At 40.4% G+C, this 26191-nt stretch overlaps 2 protein-coding genes and 1 long non-coding RNA gene across 5 annotated transcripts; 1 reads left to right on the top strand and 2 right to left on the bottom strand.

The window, feature by feature from the left end:
* Window positions 1-1451: 1451 nt before the first annotated feature.
* Window positions 1452-19395, top strand: LOC102787656 (uncharacterized). Its single transcript, XR_436943.3, has 6 exons — window positions 1452-1512; window positions 1745-1932; window positions 15423-15519; window positions 15746-15801; window positions 17836-17963; window positions 18207-19395. It is a non-coding gene; the product is annotated as an uncharacterized LOC102787656 (long non-coding RNA).
* Window positions 6453-9047, bottom strand: LOC102787357 (nicotinamide riboside kinase 2-like). Of its 2 annotated transcripts, none has more exons than XM_006792230.3 (8): window positions 8859-9047; window positions 8686-8776; window positions 7912-7960; window positions 7497-7674; window positions 7324-7395; window positions 7110-7216; window positions 6874-6959; window positions 6453-6772 (listed from the first exon to the last, which is right to left on the bottom strand). In XM_006792230.3, the coding sequence occupies exons 1-7, from the start codon at window positions 8882-8884 to the stop codon at window positions 6874-6876; spliced, it is 609 nt and encodes a 202-aa protein (XP_006792293.2). In that variant the 5' UTR covers window positions 8885-9047; the 3' UTR covers window positions 6453-6772. The 2 variants fall into 2 exon arrangements, with proteins under 2 accessions (XP_006792293.2, XP_035764184.2); XM_035908291.2 differs by having other exon boundaries at window positions 6453-6769.
* On the bottom strand, window positions 11182-25021 carry atcayb (ATCAY kinesin light chain interacting caytaxin b). 2 transcript variants are annotated; one of them, XM_006792228.3, is made up of 14 exons: window positions 24778-25021; window positions 24330-24515; window positions 21043-21149; window positions 19809-19858; window positions 19484-19711; window positions 17814-17972; window positions 17520-17622; window positions 15725-15856; window positions 15470-15556; window positions 15127-15225; window positions 13351-13386; window positions 13206-13253; window positions 12808-12854; window positions 11182-11844 (listed from the first exon to the last, which is right to left on the bottom strand). In XM_006792228.3, the coding sequence occupies exons 3-13, from the start codon at window positions 21117-21119 to the stop codon at window positions 12815-12817; spliced, it is 1059 nt and encodes a 352-aa protein (XP_006792291.1). In that variant the 5' UTR covers window positions 21120-21149; window positions 24330-24515; window positions 24778-25021; the 3' UTR covers window positions 11182-11844; window positions 12808-12814. The 2 variants fall into 2 exon arrangements, with proteins under 2 accessions (XP_006792291.1, XP_006792292.1); XM_006792229.3 differs by lacking the exon at window positions 24778-25021 and adding an exon at window positions 24639-24739.
* Window positions 25022-26191: the final 1170 nt, after the last annotated feature.

Below are 26191 nucleotides of genomic sequence, written 5' to 3'. Positions count from 1 at the left end.
ATATATTACCAAATAAATAATACAAGCAAGCTATTATGTTTAATCTGATTCCAGATTTAAATCCTACATAATATAAATATATTTTGCATCTTTTCTGTTTTATTACAGCTAAGACTGCGATCTGTCTTTACAAATTTTTAATCCACTCTTTAAAAACAAAATACAGTTCATTCGCCCTTATCTGGAGCAGAACAGTATCATGTAAACTGAAACTGCACCACATGGTATTTGGTATTTGAATGAAGTGAGGTGGGGTTAAAGTTAGGTTTAAGATGGAGCGGGGTGTTGTGTAACAGTGTGAAGTTGGCTCAATGGGTCTGCAAGGCTGCAGTTGGACCTGATAGTAGCTGTGTTCGACACACAAGCTGCTTGGGTTCAAGCTTAAACACACGTTTGGTGTATACTATTATACCTTTTTTTAATTAAGTGTGCCAGAAATGCTGGCGTCTCCCACTGCTGCTCTGGACTTTCTGCCCCACAATGCTCTCTGCCAGCTACACAACAGCAGAGCCTGAAGGTAAGCAGGTCAAAGCTCAAGGCACAATGTTAAGATTTTTATGATGAGCTAGTATGTCCCAATCACATTGTATGAACTGCTATAACAGTACGAACCTTGTGAGAGGTTACCTGCAGTAAGTACTGAAAGAAAAACATCAGTCTGCTATTAGGAGCTCGACAGGTGTCTTAAACATCAGCAATTACAAGACGCAGTGACTATGCACAATAACGAAACACTGTCTTATTCCAGACAAGTCCAATATATTAAAATGATTATATAAGTCCCGTTTCAAGCTCCCTATTTTTTAAATTACAGTAAGAAAAATCACTCAGCAACACAGAAAGTGGGAAGAAATTAGAGAACCAAAAACAAGAAAAAGCACAACAAAAGCAACAGACATACAAATCTTATAATGGACGTTTGTGCTGCTGTGTCAGTTCCCTTTAAGCCAGACGTTTTCTGATTGGCTGTCCCATGCAAACAGAAGGTGTGAAGTTTTTGGCTCACAAGAAGTTCCTTTATGTCTACCCAATATTAGAATTTTATTGTTTTTTGTAATATTGTGACAGAAAAAGGGAGAGCACAGTACTTTCAAACATTAAAGAAAAACAGGGACATAAATACAGATAATACTTCATTGTGACAAACAAATATACTTATACTTTCTTTTACTGCGTGTCTTAAGTTTTAAACCTGAAAATTAGCTGAGAGTTTGATTAACATCAGCAGGATCTTTTTTTCAGGTAAGGTATGAGTTAGATATGGGTCACGAACAGGTTAAAAGACACTGACATATGGAGAAGTGCTGCTGAAGTGTCGCAGTATCTTTCCTCTGCTAAAAAGGGCATCGAGATGGTGAGCCTTCATGCTTTTCTATTCTTAGCTGGAGACACCTTCTCTCTTCCAAAGTCTGGCACCGCCCCTGCATCTAGATTTATAAGAGACGCAGATCCTCGGCACTGGTTTGGCACAAGACTTCCCGAGCAGGACAAGTAACCCACAAAATGTAGCCAGTAAGTATTAATGTTGAATTAAGTCTTTCTTGTGTGTCTGAACTGAAAGTAAACAAATCACGACAAATGCTGCCACAAAAACTAATCTGTGACTGTGAATTGGGAGTGCTTGGAAATAAAAATAAACAGTTTCTGGTTGTTTTCATGGTACACCTACAGCAGCAGCAGCAGCAGATCCTTCCCCGGGTGACTAATTCTTTTACACTGAATATATCTTATCCCGTGAATCTAGGTATCCAGGGCTGCTCACAGCTTTGCTTCTTGTTAAGGAAGATGATGGTCTTAAAATGGTTTTACCACAAGAAACTTCCCCTACATGGAATATACCTGTTGCTTTCCCCTGAGGCCTCACACTGCCACTTTGAGGAGTATAATGATAGATCCAGAGGGTTTACCACAGATCATGGGGAGACAATACAGGTGAGATACTGAAAAAAAAATGCTTGAAAAATGACATTTGTTAGTAAACTGTTTTGGGTTCTGCGCTCATGTGGATGTTTAATGCCTGTTAAAGCAAAAAGCTTTAAATAAAACAAGTTCCTTTTTCAGTGTAACCTGAAATAAAATGCTTGACTGTCTAGTGTAGGTTAATTATAGGCTGTCGGGGCGGCAGAGCGTCAGCTTTCTTGTGAAACGCTTCTTGCTTATCTTCGATTAACCCTTGGCACAAATCAGCCCGTCAGCGCTCCTCACATTTCATCAGTGAGACACATGCTGCTGCGTCCATCGTCACGTTTTCATTCACACGTGGCCAATTAGTCTGGTGAACTTTTTATATGTAACCTATTAAAAACTGCCTTAATGTGACCCCGGGCCAAAAACTTTGTGTTTTCAAGGTTAAGCTTGTCAGAGTCCTTTCACTTTACTGAGTGGTTCCATTTTTACAGTTTTATTCAACTTTGTTTCATTTAAAACTTTAGATGTGAATAATTTTCCACATTTGGATCATTTGTTAAAATATTCAGTGTGATATGTTGTAATAAATTAAACAAAACTCTATAAAAGCAGCAAAAACAAGCTGCAACATTACAGCCAATAAATAATATACATGCCTTATATCTAATACATATATATTATATATTGATTTATTATGGGCTAATCTAAATGATAAGCATGTTTTTTTTAACTTGGTGCTGAAACTTCTGTAATTTTAAGAAAAGTTTCCGAAACCACACTGTAGTATACCAAAGTACTTAAAGGTTGAGCGCTGTTATACATTTTTATGTTTGATGATCAAATCACATTTTTAAAAAACATATTAATAAATGAATCTTGTGTTTACTTGTAAAAATAAACGATCAGCCATGTGGTGTATTGTTTCCAATAATTAACAATGAGCAAGTCAATGAAAATCCAAAACTACATTAAATCACTCTTGTGTGGTACATGTTAAGTATTAAAGACTAAACTATTGAATTTTAGCCTGTTTATGTTAACTAAACAATGTGTCTGCTGCTGAGTAGGTGGAGTACTCCTCTGCTGGGAGGGTAAATTTGCACTAATTGTGCAGTTTCTAATAGCAACTGTCAGTCATTAATTCATGGAGTGTACAATCATGTGAAAAAAAATGTTTTCACAGGACTCAGTGCAGTCGTGTCAAAAAAAAACAACAACTAAGTACACCCTTACTTCTTCCATTGGAATTAAGAGGGTAAGTAGCAGCCAGGTGCTGCTAAACAAATGCACTTGATTAATATTCATCAGGAACTCTGAGCACCTCTATGAAAGCAGAGGTTTGGCAGTGGACATCCCAACAAATTCATTACAAGCCAAAAAACCCCAAAGAACAAGAACTCAGACTCTACAGGCTTCAGTTAGCATGTCAAATGTTAAAGTTCACAATGGAAAAATTAGAAAAAGAGTGAACAGCTGTTGTTTGTTTGGAAGATTTTCTAGGTGAAAGCATCTTCTCTCTAAAATGAATATGGCACAACAGTTTAGATTTCAAAGTTGCATCTGAACAAACCACAAGAATTCTGGGACAATGTCCTTTGGGCAGATGAGACAACATCGGAGATGCTTGGGCAAAATGCAAAGCACCATGTTTGGCAAAAACCAAGCGGAGCAGTGGTTGATGATTTCAGCTTGTATTGCAGTCACATGACCGGGGCATCTTGCAGTAATTGAGTCGACCATAAACTCTTCTGTATACCAAAGTATTCTAGAGTCGATGTGCAGGTGTCTGTCTCACAGCTAAAGACTGACTGAAACTCCCAAGCACAGCATAAAATCTACAACAGGATGGATGAAAAAGAGAGGAATTAAGGGGTTACAATGGCCTGGTTAAAATCCAGACCTCAACCTGACTGACATGCTGTGATGGGACCTGTGTATAAACAAATACCTGCAAACCTCAATGAACTGAAGGAAAGAACAGTGAACCAAAATTCAGACAAACAGAAAGTCACTACTTCAAGTTAATGAAGTTTTACTTCAAGTTATTGTTGTTAAAGTTGGTTCTACGAGTGACTGAATAATGGCGTATGGTTAGTTTTTCACACAACTGCATAAAGTCCTGCGAAACTTTCTTTTACACGACTGTTTTTCCTCCTCACTTGAGTTAATTATCTTCTGCTGCCAGGATCATTTGTTGGTATCATGTGGGTCGAGTTTCTAATAGTTGCTGTCAATAACACACATACTGCTGGAGGACAGGACCAGAATACAGTCATGTGTGTATTTTGGCCTAAGACCAAAATACGCATATGACTCTATTATGGTCAGTCATGTGTTTGATTGGCAGAAGAAGCCATGCAGATTAAGCTAACATGCACTTTCAGCACAAAAAGCCTAAATCTTCATTAATTTATCATCTTTTCATAGAGAGATTTAACATTACCCTTTAATACTTGCTGTGTCTGCAGTTCTTCATGTTATCGGCTATTACAAAAATGACAAATCAGTTGAAGATCTCCAATTAAACATTTAATATTTTATCATAACGCACAAAAATTTGTTTGTTTATCACCTACAATTCAACCTTGTGGGATCCATAAGTAAGTATGGAAGTGGGTTTATTAATTTAAAGCAGCTTAAAAGTTATTTGAAAATATTTGAAATGTTTTAATCCCCGCTTAGTGTTACACGTGTAAGTCATATGATAGACCAGAACTGATTCAGTTGTTCATACATGTTTGTCTCAGTGAGCCACCATAAATTTTCCTGTCATTCATTCACTGGTGAAACCACAACTGTTCACATACTTCAGGGGTCCTCGTTCTCTCATACAGAGGCTCTGCTGAGCTTGTGACAGCCAGTCATCTCCTGTGTCACTGCCTCTCCACCCTTATATGGACACCCCGGCTCTTTATTTGGGGGTTTCCATGGCGTTGGGGTGACGTGGGAGCACATGCCACGTATCGAGGTTCTCACCTTACTGGGTGGTTGCATGAAGGCAGATTGTCCCTGAGTCAGACTGGGCTGCGGGAGCCTCGAGTGGGTGTGTGGCAATAAGTGATTTCTGTAGGCATGCTAAACCTATTCCCCTGACACCTCAGGCACTTAGCCTAAATATAAACTAACAGAGCAGCTACCCCCTGCTGCAGGCCAATGCTGGCATGTGAAGACTCCAAGAAACGAATCACAAGACCCTGAACTCTCCCCGACACACCCTGTGTGGCTCTGCCAAGTCCAAGGACAGAGTTGGCCGGACTTTTCTCACAGTAATGTACAGTATGAGTAAACCTTTATGACCAAAACCTTTATCCAACATTGAGCTATTGAACTGAGTATTGCTATGGTTGTCACTGGCCCCTTACAGCAGAAATTGTCTGTTTAATGGTTTAAAAAACGATTCTGTGTCATCAGCTGGAGTAATTAAAACCCCTTATTGTAACCATATAATTCATTTTGGTGCTTGATATTACAATATCAATAAAAGTGAAAATGCATTGCTCAATGTCTCCCCTTGTTTCTGTCGGCTGAGGCCGGGGATTGTGCTATGTGGGTGACTCTAAAGGACTTGGAAGAAGTGCAGACATGGTTCACACTGCTGCTTGTTGAAGCTGATGCCAAAAATGAAAGATTTGCTCCTTTATTTCTGTAGGAGTGTTACAGAATAGGTGATAGAGAGGTTGTGTAATGTTGCTGGATGGGGTGTTGAGCACCTCTGGGAAGCATATTGAAGTTTTCAACCAGCCTACCTCCCAGTGCTAAAGCTTTAGCACGACCTCCTGGTGGGCTGTGACCTCTAAGAGTAGATGTAAGCGAGAAAATCATTTCCCCATCAGAGCTTACAGAAATATCACGCTGTTAATTTCACAAGAGCCTTAGAGGGAGACACTGTGTCTTGTTAAGTGCTCACTGGTTGAAGCTGCCACTTCTTCTCTCCAAGACTACATAAAGCATTTGTTGTTATAAGCAGTAGAAGAAGATGGTGTGCAGGTTTCTCTGAATGACGATCAGAATGACTCTCTGAATAAACCTGAGAATGTCTGAAGGACTTCTCTGTGTTAATTATTATTTTCTGCATTAATCACCAAAATTATACACACTATGAAAAATGAGCAACGTGTGTGGGACAAATCATTCAGCTTAGTTACACAAATAGATGATTAAAAGTAAAATACCTTTAATGAGTATGACTGAATTTATTATATTATATATGTTTGTTCACCATGTTCTCAAATGCATGAATGATCCAAGTACATTTAATATATTGCTTTATCAGAAGTTTTGAGATAAAAAGGAGGCAGGTCTAATAAATAACTTTTCCCTGAAATATTTCAATTCCTGTCTTTCAAAGGGGAATCAGCCACTCCTACTGTTGTGGAGCACTAAATCTTATCTATATGATAAGAAGGCTCATTCAAGTGCAACCAGATGTTATCGGTCACCTTCAGTCAGTCGTACAAATGTTAGGTTTGTGCCTCTAAAGAGGAACTACGTGGATGTGTGTTTGTTTCATGAGATACAGAAGGAAGAAAAACAGGAAACATGAAGTGGTTTCAGTGGGGTTTTAAATCAGGAGACAAAAATCCTTCCAAACAGTGAGACTTTGTTTTTATTTTTTTTAAAATACAGCAAGACCAAAGCTACTGGTGTTTAAACACTGGGCGGTCCAGAGGTGGCTTATCTTTGTTAGAAAAACAACAGTTACAGAGGATTATACAAAAGGCAGCACTTCTGCCATTAGTTCTTCATATCTTACATGATTATCTATTTACAAATCAGGCTTAGAGCTACTGAACTGATGTTATACATTTACTCAGATTTCTATATTTACAAGTTTATACACAAATCTGCTGTTAGACCCGTTCTGCTGTAAAGAGAGAGAGAGAAAAGCAAAGTTAGTCACACTGAATCAAATGATTTTACTGATCTGTCAGTGAAAATGTCCAAGATTAGATTTTTGTTATTTACCTATAAGCTGTTTAGAAGGGAGTTGTTAATGGTTTCATACACTTTGTTGTAAATCTCTTCCTTTGAAGTCATCCCATCAAGGTACTCTGTGCAGAAATGAAAGGAGTATGAGAGCATTTCTGCTCACTGGTTGGTGGTTAAATAGGTTTTTTAGATCTGTGGATAGGCTTATGGACGAATGCGGGGATGCAGAGTCTCATTTATATTTCAAGAGGAAAAGCACTTGCTTTACAAACCTATTCTGTCACAGTTGTCCTCCATCTCTTTCCTGTGTTTCAAGTACATGGGCCAGACGTGGCCATCGAACAGGCCGGCTGGGTCAGGGACCGTGTATGTCCTTGTACTGCAGAGAAAAAGAGATCAGTGTGGGGTTGTTGTGTTATTAAAGGCTGTGCTTTGGTGTCCAGCTCTTAAGGGGATTCTGGTAAAGTCACTGCAGGAAGTTGTTACCTTCTCCTCCTTTTGCACTCCTCATAAGGAATGGAAATGTAGAAACATTTGTCATAGACATCAATAAGAGGCCTGCGGAGAAAGCAGAGGTCAGATTACTCAAAAGCTTTAGAGGTCAGGAGGTTTGTAGGTCACAGTTTAGAAAAAAATGAGTAAGGTCCTGGGAAGCCCACTTGTAGTTGTAGATGAGGAACCCCTCCACGATGAGAATGTGGATCCCCTTCTCCTCAGAGCCGGCTTCTTCGGCTTCAGGTGACAGGCTCACGCCGTGTGAGCGGGCAAACTTGACGGGGTTCTCCTGCCAGCCTTTGACAGTGTTGATCATAGCCTCCATGTCCAGAGCGGTGATCACTGATACAGAACAAGTAGAGAAAAGAGAAGAGCACGTTTTACCACACACGAAACCAACACTCCTCACCAATGTGCTTTAACACACATTAGTCACGGTTAGTGAATGTCTCTAGCATCCACAGAATATTTGATTGAATATCACAAAGTTTAGGATTGGTTGGTTACCAAACTAAAGAAATGTGCAGGAAAGAAAGAGTACATTACTGCATGGTTTTCTTACGCGAAATCCATTCTTACCATCCCACTGTCTAAAGCCGTCCTCCCCGACTTCTATTTGATCGGGTTTCTGAAATAACAGTCACCAATAAAACATTGCTGCAACCTAGTAACCAGTCGGAACTGATCACACCTGGACAGGACAAGTCAAGGACTCGTCTCCACCAAAAGTGAACACACGGTGGCGGCTTTCGATGCGGCTGAATTCGTTTCCCAACGTTAGGCTTAGAAAATCTGACAATTTTTTCATCAAATCTTAAAACTATTCTGAAAGGTACTAACGCTTGCTGTCGCCTCATCTTGATAGTGAAACATGCTTTGAAGTGGAATATCTTGAGTCTGCGAAATAGAGATTCTGATTTGTCTTCAAAAGGCTTAAAAACATTTAAGGGGAAAGTTTAAGAAAAAGGCTTTCGACGTCAGTCATCCTTTACTGACTGTGAGTGGATCATGTAAAGATGGGTGTGGTAGATATAAGACCTTTTGGCTTCTTTTACTCGAAGTGAGGTTTAAGTCTGACTTTAAGTGGGGACGCTCAGCCCTTTCATTAGCTGTCCAGGAGACAATCAGCCAAATGCATTACTAGGCTACTGCCATGACAGGACATCTGCAGGTCAGACTGAGGGTTTATTTCTGAGCACAAAATGTCTTCAAGGACAAATTTTAAAGCAGCGAATGACATATGAAAAATAAAAATGCCTTGCACTAACTCAACTTTAATGCCATTAAATTATTACTTTAGCTTTCAAGGTTACTTCAAATGAGAAAAAAATAAAATACTTTCATGCATCTTACCTTGAAAAAGTCATCCTGATGCACCACACAACAGTTGGGTAATGTCTTTAGTAGTCTATTTGTCAGAGTGGTCTTCCCACCGTTGGTCACTCTGAAATGGGCGCCACTTAGTTTTTCTCTCTCTCAATTTCCATAAATAAACATCTATATATGTATATATATAAAAGACTTACCCTCCGATGCCAATGATGAACTTCATTTTTTCTTATTTCTTTTTTGTATTGGTCACCTCTGGAATTCAGTAAATAAAAGCAGGGAACCCAACCAAAGCAAACACTCTCTCAAAGGCTTCTACTGAAAACCTTTCCCTTCTCCTCCTCCACAAATGTCCCCTCCTTTTACTACTTCATTGATAGACAAAGTCTTTGCCGTGCATTTAAAGGATTTGGCTTCAGTGTCACAGCCTCCCAAACCAATCAGCCTGCTTTGTCTCGTAGCCAATAAGGTGCCACTTCACAGTCCACGGCACCAATGATGGGGCAGGACTCGGGAGCCTCACAGCTTCGTGAAGGCAAAGCCCATAATTTGCACCTGCTCTGAGGAGTCAGTGAACACCAGGCAATCTAATGCACGAATAATCCCACACCCAATACACTTCTTAAAAAGATCAAGAAAATAATATGAGACTAAGGTGTGTGCCACGGTCGTACGTAGTGCCTCAAACAGGAAGCTGTTTGTTTTGTTCTAAAATTTGGGATGCATTTCTGCAAAAACTGAAAAGATTTCCCATTTAAAAGTAGGCTGTGATTTACATGCAGAGGACATTTCTCATAAAGGAAGAAACTATATAGCAAGGATGTAGACTGTAAAAATCATTAAAAATGTAATATTGTGTGCATATATATATATATATATATATATATATATATGTATATTCCAAACAATTCCAAACAATCTGCATCACAGCATAGTGCGAAACCTGTGATTTTAAGGGGTAATTTTCCATGCATAGACAGCTCTGGGTAAATGAAAACCAGGAGCACTATATTTAACTGGCTGTGTCTGACTGCTGCGTCACGAATATTTCTGATGCAACTAGTTGGAGTAAATGGCAGCCAGCCATGTGACCACAGTGTCTCGAGCCACAGGTGTGATAAACCACGGCTATTTCTTTGAAGTTAAGCGCCCGCTGCTTATCAACTCAGATTGCCACACATTCCCGGATGTGTGCCGAATAAACTCGCGTTCATATTGTTTGCACAGTATTTGAGCAATCTATGTTACTACTGCGCTTTTCTTTGTTGGTGTAGGAAGGAGTTGAACTCTGACCTGGAGATACAGGAGCACATGGTCTTTTTGCCAGGAAAGTCTCAGTGGAAAAGTGATGCCTCACACTAAGTTACTGACAGGTCTGATGTTGTGTAGTAGTTTGGCGTTAGTAAACAGAAAATGTTACGTACACGTAAGAACCTGGAGAGTGCAAATCTGTTCCATATAGGGGATCAAACCATCTGGTCTAGCACAGGGAAGCATGTGGTGCACATACGTTTTCCATCCTGGAATCAAAAGACAGACTTACCTTTGCTCTCAGTCTAAATTTGGCTTTTTAAATATATATCCATATGCTCGTTACCAGGGCTTATACACTGGAAGACAAAAAGGCAGATTCTTGTCTGCATGTCTGTAGATCTGTAATAAATATTTTAGTTTAACTCAGCAGAGACAAGCAGCTAGTCTGGTTGCACAACATTAGTAAATAACCAGATCTGCAATGCCTGTTTAGTTTCAAGATGTACAAAGAAAAATAAAAAATGCTATTTGGTGGTTTCAGAGGATGTTGCATAACTCCTTCTGGACAACATGGATCTGGAAAATCGTTTCATCCCAAAATCAGTGGTCAAAAACTCTTTCCAAGTATAGATTTGTTAGCATACAGCAGTGTTATTCAGTCAGCTTTAGAGGTGGTGGTGAACTTGGACAGAGGCAGGCTGTTTCCTGGTGCTTCAAGTATTAATACAAAATCTAAACGTGTTATGGCTCCATGCCTTTGTGTGTCAGGCGTCTCTTTATTCCAATCTCATGGAATTAAATCCATATTTCAAAAGGCAGGATTATTCTTATAAAACTAAATAACAATTAAGAGTACATAATTAAATATAACATCATAATTTAACTCAAGCTGTTTCTCTTTCACATCTGAATGATTGAATTTACACAATAGAACATAATTAAAATAAAAAAAAATGCAGGGCAAAGTTCAGTTTCTAATTGGTTATGTATTGTGTACATAAACAGAAACGGGTTACTCCAAGGGCATTAAGACCTCCATAAAACGCAGCACAGGACGGTCAGGTGACATCCACCGAGCATCCACTGATGATTATCCCCGTTAATAACTCAACTGCCAAAAACATTCTGGACCGAAGATGAAAACACGCAGCTGCAATAAAAGGATGGAAATATAAGCTGCAACGTACATGAGCAAGTCTGTGCTTCTGTTCTCTTCTGTTTTAGGACTCAAGGCTGAATGCGGGGGACAAATAATCATGACAAAACTTGCTTTAGATCACTCATTTATTACAGTTTTTTTTTTTACAAACATTAAATGGCACGTTTTCATAAATAACACTAAGCAATTCATTTAACTCTCTTATTTAAATAGAATTCTTTTCATTTGTAACAATGTTTCTTCCCATCTTGCAAAATTACTTTTTGAAACTTAACAAATGTAACAAAGACAGGAAGGATATAAACAAGCATGCCACCTGCATATTCAACTCTGGAAAACGTGAAAACACACTTTTTGCATCAGAAACATTTAGGAGGAGCGATATCATTGCACTTCTTTTTTTCAGCAAATAGCCAATAAACCAAACAATACCAACACCGTCTGTGTGCAAACACTTTTTTTCTCAAAAATATATTACAAATATGTACAAAATGCTCCCGGCAAGTCTTTTCATTCACGCATAGGCAAAGTCATGCTGTAGGTAAAGGTCAACTTGACATGCAGGACAGTTTTTGATTTAACTAAGCTGCGATGCTTTGGTGTAACTGAACCTTAAGTTGTTAGAAGCAAGCGTGTCACTTGAAATAAGAGGAATATTGAGGAATGATTGTCCTCTGGCTAATAGATCCATTTAGGGGATTTAATCCCAGCTGAGAAGCTTGTGGGCTTCTGTTTTAACGATTCCCCCTCGTGCTCTTCAGTTTAAAGCTCTGCAAGGCAAATACAGAAAGTTTAAGTCCCACTTTAATCCCATGTAATGCAGTTGTTAAAATTGGCAGTGTGTCAGTGAGCAGCAGTAAATCTAAACTACTTGACACATATCAGGTTTGACCATTCATTTTTTTCCCCTGCTTCCTGTGCTGGCATTTAGTTAGGGGACAGTCCCCGTGTCCATTCCCGAGATGTCAGCCAGTCCACTGGCTGGCATCTCGTTTGATATATGAGGGCCTATAGGAACAGTCAGCAGCCGGGGACAGGTTCTAAAATAATCCACTTCACCCCCCCTAACCCATCCCGGCTGGCTGTGGTGGGCACTTCACTCAGTTTATGACAGGCTCGGTGGGGCAGATCAATTTGCCCAATAAAAATAGAATTGATTGGTTGCACGCAGGCAGGCCTGAAGAGACAAGCAGCTGTGCTTTATGTAACATGGGGTGATGTTTGAGAATTGAGTAACGTTTCTTGGATCCACGCACAGTCGGAATTTAAAGAAGTTAAACATGACTTGGCAAAGATGAAAATGAGTTGGACGGGATGAGTGACAGTAGTCAGTCAGCAGTGTATGACATGTTCCTGTTCAGCGTCCAGCACTCTCAGAGAAGAATTGGAAACCTGGGAGGATCAACACCTCATCAAACTGAGCATACAGCGGATGATTGTTGGCTTTTGCACTGCACAGAGACTGCACTGTGTCAAGGAATTGGAAATCTTCGAGTCTGTGTCATAGTAAAATTTGGATCCCACAGCCACTGAACAGAAAGCTGACCCTTTGGGCCCAAGACGGGCCATCATCCAGCATGTGATTTACTGTATCGTGTCTCTTTAGCACACGTAAGCAGATATGTGCAGAAAAGAACATTTCCATGTATGTCGAAGATTAATTACTGTGGGCTGACATTACAAACCAACCTGAAGAGTTGATGTAGGGACACTCAGATGGATGAGTCCCTTACCTTAATGTCAGATGTCACGGCCAACCTCTGCTATCATTGACTTCGGCCTGGAAATAACAGATTAAAATTGACGATAAACAAATATAAATATGTTGCCTGGTTGTCTAAACCATGTTAGGCTGTGTTGCTTAATCAAATCTGTATGTCTGCAGAAGTTCATGTGTTCACAATCACGTTAAAGAGAAGCAACGCACTGATCAATTTGCTGGTGGACCTCTTACATAATATGTTCTTCATGCCAATGGAGGAAGTTGTTTTATTTTTATTGCTCTAACAGATGAAATATAAAATCAGTGGCTTCTTGCAGCCACGGGATTTAAGTGCAACAATATATGAGTACTTTTCCACATTGTAGCTGCATGCGCTGTAGGACTATATGTACTACAAAATTGGATCACCTTTCTTTGGGGAGTGTTGAATTACTCTGCTGCTGGTCTTGCTCAAGTCTGGGGGAGAGGCACATAGTAGTAACATGCATGTTTAAATGAGCATGTGTAAACAAAGAAATTTTAATATAAAATCACTTGAAAACATGTGACTCACCTTTCCTTTTGTGCTCTTATCTTCTCATCGTCATACCTTTAAAAGAAGGGGATAGAAATTCAGAATGAATGAAGTTAAAAGTTCATTGCTCTGTGTTGATGCAGCTCATATGCAGAGACATGTTAAAGAGAATGTTTTTAAAGGAATCTGCAGTCCTGAGATAAAATTCAGTCACTTGTAGAAGCACTTTTAGGAGCAATAACTTAAGCGAATCACTTTCTGTATGACTTTATCATCCTCCCACATAATTGAAGCAGAATTTCAGCTCACTCTTCTTTATAGTGTTGCTTCATGTCATTGAGGTTTAAAGGCATTTGTGTATGCACAGCTCTCTTATGGTCCTTCCACAGCATTTTATTAGGTTGAGGTCTGGACTCGATCCTTTTCTTTTTCAGCCATCGCGTTGGAGATTTGCTGCGGTGCTTGGGATCGCTGTCCTCCTGCATGACACAGTTTCGGCCAAGCTTTCGCAGTCAGACAGATGGCCTCACATTTGACTCTAGAATATTTTGCTATACAGAGCTGACTTAATGGCTACAAGGTGCAAAATACCCAAATCGTCACACCTCCACCACCATGCTTGACAGTTGATTTGTGGTGTTTGATATTATTGAAATGTGGTGCTGTGTATTACGGCCATTTGGTCTAATCTGTCCGAAACTTTCCCCTGGAATCCTTCCAAACAAGCAACACTTATTTAGTCTTTTTCTATTTGTGTTATCATGAAAGGTAAAATTTAACATGCTAACCAAAGCCTTAAGAGTCCGATATGTAACTCTTGGGTTTTTTGCAGTTTCTCTGAGCATTGCATGGGAAGATTGTGGGGTTGTGTTAACATTTGATTAGCAGGATGTATTAATTTCTATGGAAGCAGTAAAGGTGCACTTGGTTTTCCACAGATTCCACAGAGACTTTCTTTTGCACACGACAGTGGAAAAGTTTGCCTGATGTTGGCTCTGTTTCTTCTGTTTAACTATGCACTGCAGTTCTTCCAAAGCCTCAATCATCTTTTGAATTTGTTTTAAAATCAGTGTGAATACTCACCATCTGGACCTGCCATAATTCAGTTTTGAGCACTCTTGCAGATAATAAACAAAAAAATTAAAAGTGAATGCCTACTCAGAGTTGTAAAGCTCATGTTGGATTTCTGATATATTTTTAATTTCTTTCCGTGAGGCACGTTGTAACTTTGCTACATATATAAAGTGTTTTTTAAATATTAATATCATTTTAATCACCTGCTGTTTCGTCTGCACAAGTCCATTTAAGTAAACAGTGAGAAGCAGACATTTAAACAAATGTGAAGAACTGTACATCAGTCTTAGTTATCCATAAACACTGTCTTGTTGGACTGTTTGAATTCTTTCAAGATGTCAGGATTTGGACAATGATGCATGTTTTGTAATTTTGCCTCTGGACATCATATCACAAAAAAACATTAATGATGTGACCAAAGTGCAGACTTTCAACTTTAATTCAAGGAATTAAACAAAAGTATCGCAAAAGTAGATTAGGAATAAAAACTATTTTTATATATTCCCTAATTGTCAGAGAGTCAGTGGTGACTGAACAATAGACTAACAACAGTTTCGTGACCTCTTCCCTCTTTATTCTATAACAAATTAAGCAGATAACAGACCTGGAGTTGAGTCTTGCATTCAGTAGTAAATACTTATGGAGCTGACTATATTGCTGTAAGCTTGCAAAGGAGAGTATAAGCTATGAAAGACACTTGAAGCATCTCAACAGGGACCCTTGGTGGCCGAGAGTACTTACTGCAGCACACATTCAGGAATCTGCACGTGCTCCATGGGGATAATCTGACCGAGTTCCTTCAGGGTGTGAACGTAACGGATCTTTTCCATGAACTTCACACTTCAAAAAATATAAACAACATTGGGTTACTGTCACAAATTAATCCTAAAATATATGTGCATTCAGCCACGTAGCACAACATACGTACTCTGATTTTGAAACAGCAACACTTTTCTCTTTTTAATGTTTTCAGTGTAGCGATGTGACAACTTTAAAATGCTCCAACCTATTTTTCCCTCTCTCTCTTTTGTTTTTAGATTTGTTAAGAGACAAGCTTTCACGGCCAGATGTGTCATAAATATACCTAATGAAGGGTCTTGAGATGGCCAGGACAGTGCGGATGAACCATGTTGGGTGAGCGATGATGAGACACTTTAGATTCTTCCTCAGTCTACAGGAAACAAACAGAGTTTATTACAATCCCCATTATAACTTTTAACTGCATGAAATCCCATGTATATTGATTATCTTCATCTCTAGCATCAAGAACATCTTCAGCTTCACTATCTTCTAATTTCCCAAAATGTTTTCTGAGTTATTTTGACACTGTTCATCTTACTTTCTGTCTATCATCTGGTAGCATCTCTTCAGCCAGCTGATGCCAGGCATCTTTCTGCGAGGAGTTGCTCCATTCAGGTAAACAATCATGTAATCCTCTGCTACCAGCAGCTCCAGGCTGCTCACAACATACCTGAGAACAGACATGAACAACCTTCAATTGTCCATGAAAACAGCACATAAAATCCCCTCATTTGATTTATGATTAAAAGGAGTTCTGATATTTTATTTGTGGAGATAAAATTATATTTCATTTAAAGGGGGATCCATTAAACTCATTTCCAGCTCTAGTTCATCTCATAAAATGTATCTGCAGGATGTCATGCTTTGATTAGTGAGGCCCTGTTTTGAAGCTTCAGGCTGAGTATTTTTGGCATCACCATTTGATGTTTTGAAGCCAAACATGTCTTCCCCGATCCATATCCTACTTTAACCCCCCTTTTCAATGGGGGTGTTTTCTGGTGTCTGTGTGTGGCGCTGCTGGGTAGTCTGTGCTGGCAAACAAATGTTACCGGTCTGGTAATTACTCCTGGGTGGGTCTGGGGCAGGCTTGGGGACTTGGGGTTCTGGGGGCGTGCTACCTCTGGGTGGGGGTTTTGGCTGGACCTGGGGGGCTTGGGTGTATTGGTGGAACGAGGGGCCTCTTTAGCTAACCCTTAACCTGGTTTTTATTGGCTTATGTAGTCTGGGAGTTGCCTGAATGCTGGGGTGGGTATAGTTCGGGTGGAGTGAAGCACACACACTCCCGTTCTCTGTTCGCCATCCAGGGCTGGAAGAGCTGGCTGTCTGGTCAGGGTCTGGGTTAGGGTTAGGCTATATGAGGCTGTTGGGCTGCTCTGCTGCTGCAGAGGCCAGGGAAGTCTACTTGTCTCCATCCCAGAGTGAAGGAGACCATCTCCTTGGTCTGTGGGCTGATTGCCCTTCTTCGGGTTGTTGGTTCCAGGACCTGGGAGTGTATGGGGAGTTTGAGTATGTGTACAGCGTCCATTTCTGTGTCTCCATGTTGTTGTGCATGAGGGTGGGAATGCATGCTTGTGTCTGTGTTGTCCTGTTTGTCTTTGTGTGTCAGGTCAGGTCTCTACCTTTCTTAGAACATCTCAAGCCAATAATGCCTAGTAATGCTCCACTTGTGAAAGTAAATCTGTTTGGCATTTTATGGCCTTCAGACAACAACTCTGATTTCTACACTGCTGGAAAAGACAGGACTCAAAACTCATGCACAGTACTGGAGGCATTTACTGAGGTCATAGGAGCAGAGGATTCTTCTCTAGAATCTGAACTCAGGAGTGCCACCTGCTGGCTATTAGAAATAATGGCACAGATTTCAGGCACTTTACTGGCTCAAGATCTCAACATGACGTCTGTTTTTTTCTAAACAAGCCGTACTTCATCAGAAACAAACGGTTTTGGCTCCCTTTAAGGTCAGGGGGCGGGGCTTCCATGCTCAAAGCCAGAGCATCGTGACTGAGATGACCATATAAGGATATGCTCTCTTACTGACATCACACAGCGCCAAGAGTAGAACAAGCTGTTTGGAACTGACTATTTTGAGCAGTCTGAAATCAGGGATCACTATCTCAAACTTTAATATAAGCTCTCTCATTACAGCAGTATGGATGTAAATAACATAAAAAAAACCATAACAGGTCCACTCTAATTTTAAGAATTATTTGATTCATTATTTTACATCCTCATTGGACTGGAGACTTCCTACATTGGAAATGTTTAATGGATTGTAGAGTGAGAAATGAAGGAATTAAGGTTGTCGCCATGTGATAACAAAGAAAGGATCTTACAGGAAGAGATTTTCCATGATGTACGTGTAGTCGTCACAGCTGCTGTCAGGAAGGTAGCAGGCTGCAAACACGATGATGGCATTCAGACCTTCCCCATAATATCCTGACAGAAGAGAGAGATACAGTTGCTCCATTCGTAGTGGCAAATTATCACTTGGCAGGTAAGACGTGAATGTGTCTGTACTCTTTTACATTTCACCTACGTTTTACATTTAATACCAGGAAGTGGGCCGATAAGATTTATAATAGCATAACCATCCTAAGGAATCCATTTGGGGAAACAGTCTAACTAACCTCCATGTGTGACCACTCTCAGGTACGGCCTGATGACCTGCATATCGATCCGTTGCTCCTGGTCGCCAATGATCACTGTTCGCCACAGACGACCTGACGAGTCTCTCTCCTCTTCGCTCTCACCTGGGAGACGCTTAGCAGTAGCCACAGGTGTGTCGTCTGAAAACAAGGTGACACCAGAAAGCAGCTGCTCACAACACATGTAGCCAACATGAGCAGAGCTGGCAAAGGGAAATGAACCTTTTCAAAGCTATAAATCATGATTTATGATGACATTTAGCATACAAATGTAAAATGTACTCTAAGCTCTTTTTACAACATGTCTAATTCATACAAGCACCTTTTTCTTCTTCTAAATGTTTCTAACATTCAAACAACAACTTGGGGGTTCAGCATCTTGCCTGAGGATACTTTGGCTGACTGGAATTGCCTCGGATCAAACTACCATCTTTCCAGTTAGTAGCTGACCTGCTCCACCTCAGAGGCAAAAAAGGTCCATATTTGTCAATGTAAACAACAATATTGCCAAAGTTACTGCACATAACCTGGTGCAATTCAAATTTTCTCTTCTTTGTAAAATCGAATATCATGAAATCCTGAATTTTTCCACCTCATTTACAATGCAGGCTTACTCTTCAGCACACCTTTATACTAAATATGTGGTATTGGCTTGTTCAGACAGCTCAGAAGCCACACCAACAACAACACACAATACAACTACTCAACATGACTGACAGAGACAACGCCTTTAAACGGAACATAGAAAAAGCGCTGACATCACTGCATGGCTGAAGCACGCGATCAAAAATATGTTACCAGAGAGCAAAAATATCTGCTCCCCTCGGATGTGACCTTCTTGCTTTGCTAAAATTTAATAAACAAACAAAAAAACCTGCTCAGCTGGGTAAAAACGCATCCCAAAAGGATACACAGACCCAGCAGCTATTTGTTTTAAACCAGCACAATCCATCAAAGCTGGAAGCACAGATTTAGACCAAGAAAATCCAGAGGAAAAATGACTAAAAGGGATGTGAAGAATGAGAAGCAGCAAAGGATACACCAAAGGGCTCCTAACCAAAGCCCCTGCAGAGGGGGACAAAAAGCTACTACTGCTTAGAAAAAGCTGTAACATCTGGACCTGAGCTGATCACTGACTGTGCTTACATTCATGTAGTGCACAGACACCTTATACCTGGGACCTGAAGGATCAAATGTAACCCCTCACTAGACTGTAAAACTGCCAGAGCTCCAGAGCAACACAAGAGTTGGGATTGATAATGTTAGAGCCACCAGCCTTAAATTAGTGTTAAGGCTAATTTTAACTCTCTTCGGCTTTTCTCCTTTATTTAAATCAACACACAGTACAATGTAATATCATGTTTTATTGTTATACTTTGTCTTTTGTGAGAGTACCCAGCATTCCCTTTTTTTAGAGTGTGTGTCATTGTTTTCATTGTTATACTGTGTGTGTTTAATAGTTATTGTGTTGTTTTTAGCTTGTGGAAAGAAATATGCCTCTATTCTACATTTGTTCTGGTTTATTACAACTACCATATAAAACTATATCATTGCAAAAAGATTATGTACAGTTTGTCGATTTGTCCTCATTATGTGTTCTAATAATTTCCCCCGTAGAAGTTTTTGGATGCTAAATTTGAACATGCACGTACCTTCCCACTCTAGCTCGTTGCCGTTGTTGATGAACTCCAGTGAGTCAGTCTCATCTGGAGTCTCGATGTCGTCAACATTGATGTCCAGGTCGTCGGGCGTTTCCAGGAAGTCATCAGAGAGCACCGACCCCTCGCTCTGATCCAGAGACAGGTTCATGTCGGGGGCGACCAGCGTGCGACGCTTACGTTGGGTCATGGATTCGCCGACATTCAGAGTGGTGGGAGGATCTAAGACAAAATGTTATGAAAGTATGGATACGCCTTATACGTATAAACATGTGTGTGTCTGTATAAAAATATAATGGTGTCTATTTAGTCCACTTACTGGTCCTGCTGTCAGAGAGGCCACATGCATCTCCATCCTCTGGCAGTGGCCTGCAGGGAAAGACAAGAACGCAGCATAAATAAACAGTTAAATTGGAAATAATTGTACATACATAGGAATTATATCTGGCTTAATGTCTTCCTGCTGCCAAGTAACGATTGTTTTGGCTGTTATATTATAAGTGTTATATTATAACTGTTAAACTAAATAATCTGCGATGATGGAAAACACTAAAAAACCATGAAGTACTAACAGTCAGTCTCAGCATTTTGCTCTTTGCCCTTTGTTTTTAGAGAGGCTGCGATGCGAGACCTGATTTAAATATATTTCACCGTCGTTTGAGAAAGCAACACCAGCAATTACCAACTTCCTTCTGATTTTATAATAGGACGGCTGAAACCTCGGTGAGGGACTGAGCAGGCTAGATTAGAGAGCACACACATATGCAGACAGGCAATAACAGAGACTTGCATACACAGACAAACACACCCCGAAACACCACAAGTATGGACTGATGGAGCTGCTGGATAATTGCTGTTATTAAATTGTCAGTAGCTATGTAGAAGCAAGGTTAAGACCGCACCGACAAGTATTCAAGAGCGAATTAAGCAGTAGGGAAGAAAAAACAATTTTCAGTGTTAAATATTTTGCTTCTAACACAGACCTCCAGGTCTGAAATCCCCCCAGATGAATCATAATATTCCACTTCTCTTACCTAATATTCCACCACCATAATTCATGTGAAGTCATCCTGAGATATTTTTAGCCTTGTTAAATGCATTAAACACACGCATTAGTGATTCTGACACAAAAGCATTTTTCAGACAGTCACAGGACTTTGCTGCATGTACTGTGTGTGGATGTTTTTGGAAGGTAATGAAGGTTTCTCTGATCAGCTTCTAAAAGCATATTTCCCCTGCTGTCAAAGAAAGATTTTGGCCAGCAGTAGAGCGAGTGGCTAGTCTCCCATAGCTTGGACACTGTGAGGTATTTGACTGCTCCTCTTTTTCCATCTGCTGGTTGCTATTTTGTTCGCTGACTTGCTACAGCCTCATCACATAACACCTGATGACTACATCATGGAAAGTACACACCTGCTTCCTTTCGGCCCTCCGCGCACTCACACAACATGTGACAGACTTTCCATCGAAGCTTGATCTCTTTGAAAAAGCTTCTGCACAAATCGGACAAACTGCACGCACAAACACAGACTGCTTGTTTCTCTGTCTCGTACCTGGGGAAGTCTTCATCCTGCCACTCGTCCTTAACCTCCATGCTGTCCATGCGTAAAGTGGCTTCCGCTGTACCCATCCTCTGACAGCGAGGATGGGCTTCAGCTCGCTGTAATAGGCAAACAAGCAAAAGAATTCATTGAGCCGTTCACCAGGAGGTTCACCGAATGGTTTAACACACTGCTAAAACATTCAGTCGTTGCAGCCTTATTAAAGTAGACACTCCACCCAAATTACACAACCTGAATGATGTCTTTTTCTGGCTTCTTATACTTGTCTTTATTACAAACTGAAAGTGGAGATAGATGAGTGTGGCTGCTTTATGATCAGGATTTAACATAAAAAAGTTTTAAGCCACTACCAAGGAGCTTGTTTATCTCTTTGTTTGCTTAGACGCTTAACCTGACCTGTCAATCATTCAGGCATTAAAAGAGACACCTAACTGAAGGGATGAACCAGTGTTGTATCATCACTTAACAGAAAATCTGGGGAAGAACCTGTTTTAAATTATACCTTTAGGCACTTTGTAGCAGCCTGTTGTGAAACACAATATTTGTTCCTGTTTCTTTGGTTGAATCTGTGAAAAATACCACAGATAACACCATGTGACAGACAGAAAATAACATTTTTGCAGCAACAAGGTGTTTCCCCAAAAGCTCTTAGCTGAAAACTCTACATATCGTGGCGTGGTAGTAGCAGACCTAAAATCTATCTACTGCAGATGAACAGCATCTGAAAGTCATGTTCTTTTAAAATGGAAAAAAACAAAACAAAACAGAGAAGATGTGGCATGAGAGATGCATCTGGCCTCTAAGTTGATGCATCTCTCTTCTCCTCACTGACGTTTCCTCAGAAATGACCTCAGTAGAAGGGTGGCTGCAGGAAACTATTCTTAAGAAAGGGAAGCAGGGAGAAAAGGCTGGTGTGTGCCAAATTACACAAGGATTAGACTGAAAACCATCCATAAACAGGTCTTATGGAGGGATGCATGTTTAAGGTCAGGGGAGCAATATAAGAGTGTTTATAGTCGTCTGTAAAACATGGTTGGGACTGAATTTCAGTCGGTGGTGTTGGGAATTATGTCAAAATTGATGGAAACATATATGCAGAAAAGAACCATCAGATTTTGATCCAGCATGCAAGACCATGTGAAAAATGTCAGATTGGAAACAATATCATTTTTTTCAGCATGACACTGATCCCAAACACACTGTAAATGCTGCAAAGCGCACTTGGATAGAACAAAACACACAATGGAGCACTACCAGAGCCTAGACCTCAACATCACTGCAGCGGTGTGGGATCATCTTGACAGACGATGCATTAAAAGTCACAGTATGCACAGTATTGTCTCTAGTTGCATCATGGGAAATGTGTCATGTCTGGAGCTTGACCCTTGGAGGTGACACAAAAATTTTGATATGTCACCCACCTCTGATTCTGTCAGCTTCTCTCTGTTAAATAAAATGAACTTCATTATGAAGCTGTTGCACTAAAGTAGTTGAGTATATCATAAACAGGTGAAGCAATGAACTCAGAGGGAGTAAAGACTGGAATTGGACGATCAGGAAAGCAGCGTAGATGCGTTGTCTTGTTTGTGTCGGGCAGACTGTATTTAAGAACAAAATCTGAACCCAAGAACAATTTAGCCCTATGTGTTCTGTAGTTAAATCACAGAAATAATAGTTTGACATAACCAAGTCCCAGTGGGTTTCCTTCCCCATGATCCCTGGGGGAGGGTGACATAAATAAAACATCCAGTTTCTCATACAATACAGATCCTCAGGGCACAACAAGCACGTGCTTCTGTAAAGCAGATCATGATCCAAGCTTCCATATTATATAGAATCAAAGCCGATATCTCCCTCCATGACATCATGCTCTATATTTGGTATTTGATGTAAAGGTTCACAGTGTTTTATTTATAGCAGCCTGACCATTAGGGATTAGTCATGCACAAAGTAAACATCATGTGTAAGTCTTGTGTCTCCCTATGTCACTCCCCTAGCCAGAGTTCCACAGGCTACAAACGCAGACTTTACTGTGATCCATTTGTCCACTGGGTTGGCACTGATGTGTGGAATAAAAAAACAGCAAATGTGGGCTAAAAGGTGCAGGTCCTCCGGCTACATGTTCCCAGTACAGCTGTATTGTGAATCGATTCTAAATGATGGAGAAAAGAGGTATTTGCACAGCATTGCCTGATAAGAAAGTTGCAGTGTTTGGTGCAGATCCTTAAATGCCATTTTACCTGAGACCTTTCTGCTTAAATTACATTTCAAGTTGCCTTCCTCTGATCTCACACGACAACTGCATGTGGTTTATTGTGGTGCGCACGTCTCTTTCTAAGGCTCAACTGCATGCACAGTGAACTGCTGATTGATGGACACAAAGTAATGTTGCAGCGGCACGTGTTTGGTGGGGATTTATGTCCAGATGGCAGGCCTGTCCTCATTTCCCAAACGCTGTCTCGTGAACTATTGATGCTGTTGCGCTTGGCAAACCTGAGACCTGAAACAGGCGCAACACTTGCATAAATGTTACCACATACTGACAAGTACTCTTTCTTTGATACACAACAGGTGGGATCAAGTGAAGTGGAGAGGTAGTTTTCGCTCGTCTCTGTTATGAAATCATTTACTCAAAGATAAGCATTAATAGAACAGCTGAAGATGAAAGGCAACAGAGAGGTGGTCATGTACAGCCTGAAGAGAATGATGTCAAAAGCCTAAAAACTTCTCATCTTTTCAACATCTCTTAATATCTCTGACAACACTGAAAACAAAGTAAAAAAAATGATCTGTTTGAAGAGTGTGACACCTGAAATCTGCTTCATCCTGACTGTGTAGTTGCAGTTTGATCAGATCAGCTTGTGTTCACAGAAAACCAGCGGCTCCCACGACTGTCATCCCACTGTGATCTAAACATTTCCCTTTTTCCTTTTTGAGACCGCTCCACCTCAGAATAAACAAACTAATAATAAAAAGAATAATCTTGGGTCTTACTGTATCACTCTTATTGAGAAGCTGACAAAGAAAATTTGTGTTTGCGTGGCCTTTAAATGCGTGCAAAGAAGCTATTGTGTCACGACTGCCAGCCCTCAATTAGCAGAAAAACCAAAACCGTCTCAGTGATTAATTGCGTGCAGTCGCAGAAAGAAACAAAGCACTGAATGTCACGTTTGATGTTCTGCCCTCTGGGCCTCCCATCAGTAGAATCTGTTCAGAAGAAGAGCTCTTTATGAGAGCGGAAAGCGGAGAAAACCATGGTTTAAAAGCAGGATACTCACATACTGTAATTACAAAGGCTTTCTGCTTCCCTGCTTCCCTTTCAGATGGTCCCCCTTCCTCAAAGCTGCTGAGTGTGGATCATCGCTGATTACATCTGCAGGTGTGCGTTGAGGGCCTGGGCTGCTGGATAATTTTTGTTGTTTACCCCTGCTGTTAATGGAGGCTGATGCAGAAACTGTGTCCTCCTGTAGAGAGGCGAATGAGAGGAGAGTCTGTCACCATGCAGCAGAAACCATCCCACTCTCACCTTCCCAGCGTCCTCTCTGTGCTGCTTTCTGATCAAAATAACAATAATCCTGACCATGTACCTTTAGCATGTTTCATGATCACTCTCCTCCTCCTCCCTCCACCAACTCTAATGCCCCCACCCCAGGCTTTAATCCTGCTGCGATGATGTCAGCCGTATGGGAACAGTGTTATGATGGTTACGTAATAACAACTGCCTACCTTCTCTTTGATTCTGTCAGGCCACTCGGAGTCAGGATCACCTGTTTCCCTCACATTCAGTCCATTCTAGATTCTCCATCACTGACAGAGTTTGTTTCCTCCGGAGAGCAGGAAAAAAATGGATGTTTCTATTTCAGCGCTGTTCCCTGGCAACAGCATCTTCACCCGTTACGCGCACAGTCTCTCGCTCTCTCGTTTTTTCCCCCACCATCTCTTATAACCTCTCTCTCCCTCGACGAAGCCCCTCCTCCACACAGATTCCCCTCCTTTTCTCCTGCTTGCTGGCTCTGACGCTAATTCACCTTCCTCCCTGTTTCTCCTGCGGTCCTCACAGCTGCACACAGCTCTCCGCAGTGTCACCGCACACGGAGTGGCATCCCTCCGGCATTGCCCTCAATACCCAAAGGGAGCAAGCACAACTTCCAGCTCTTCAGCTCAGGCAGAAAAATTAAATTCAGGTGTTTTTACACTTTATATTAACAACATTTCACTGCACAGCACTGAAATATGCCTGATTTATACAATAAGCGCTTAGCAGATGCAAATTTTGCATTAAGCAACAGTTTTTTCTCTGTAAGAAATCACTTATTTTGTTGATGTTTACTGGAATTAGGATGATTCTATTTCGTTTCTACTTTATTTCACAGAAAATCTTCTGTAGCTTTAGATTTGTGGCTTCTAATGTTGTTATTAATTCCTTTTAATAGTTAATAAGGTGACAAAATATTACATGTTGATATTTTGCATTATTTTCCTCAACAAAAAGCATGCTTTTGTAACGATTTAGTTTAGTTTTTTAGTTGCTTGAACTCATAGTTATTTATTATTTTTTTTAAAAGCACGACATAGTCTATGTCGTGCTCTTCTTCTTTATTTTTTCATTTTTGTCCATTTGCCACCAGGTGGCGTGAGAGTGCTCCACAAGTCAAACTCATCAGTGTAAAATAAGAGTTGGGCTGAGCTGTATTACAGTTTGTAAGGCTAGTATATTCAGCACCCTAATTTAGAAATAAGAAATTTAATCCTGTGACATGTGCCACAAAAAATACAGCTCTGCTTCCTGGAGAAAGCAAACATCTGTTACTTTCATTCTAGCAGTCTGGAATAAGAAGCCAAAGGTTTGATCAGGCTACATTAACATGATGTGCAATACTATTACTAACAAGACTGTTAGTTTTGCCCTGAAGGAGTTAATATTTTACTTATTATACAGAACCCATCATTTTATGCTTAATTTGCAGTGCTGTAGGAAGTGACTGTTCCTGAGAGATGAATCTTTACTAGCAGGAACATTTTAAGTGCTTCAGCAGCAAAAAGATGAAAGATAATAATAAATAGAAAAAATAATTAAATAAAAGTTGAGGAATAGGATAAAATATATAACGTGGCATGGTGGTTAGCACAGCAAGAAGGT

This window comes from Neolamprologus brichardi, chromosome 18 (assembly GCF_056152115.1).
Source record: "Neolamprologus brichardi isolate AB-2024 chromosome 18, ASM5615211v1, whole genome shotgun sequence".
In the NCBI taxonomy this organism is placed as follows: domain Eukaryota; kingdom Metazoa; phylum Chordata; class Actinopteri; order Cichliformes; family Cichlidae; genus Neolamprologus; species Neolamprologus brichardi.
The sequence above is the reverse complement of the archived record's forward strand: the minus strand, read 5'-3'. Positions and strand labels throughout refer to the sequence as shown.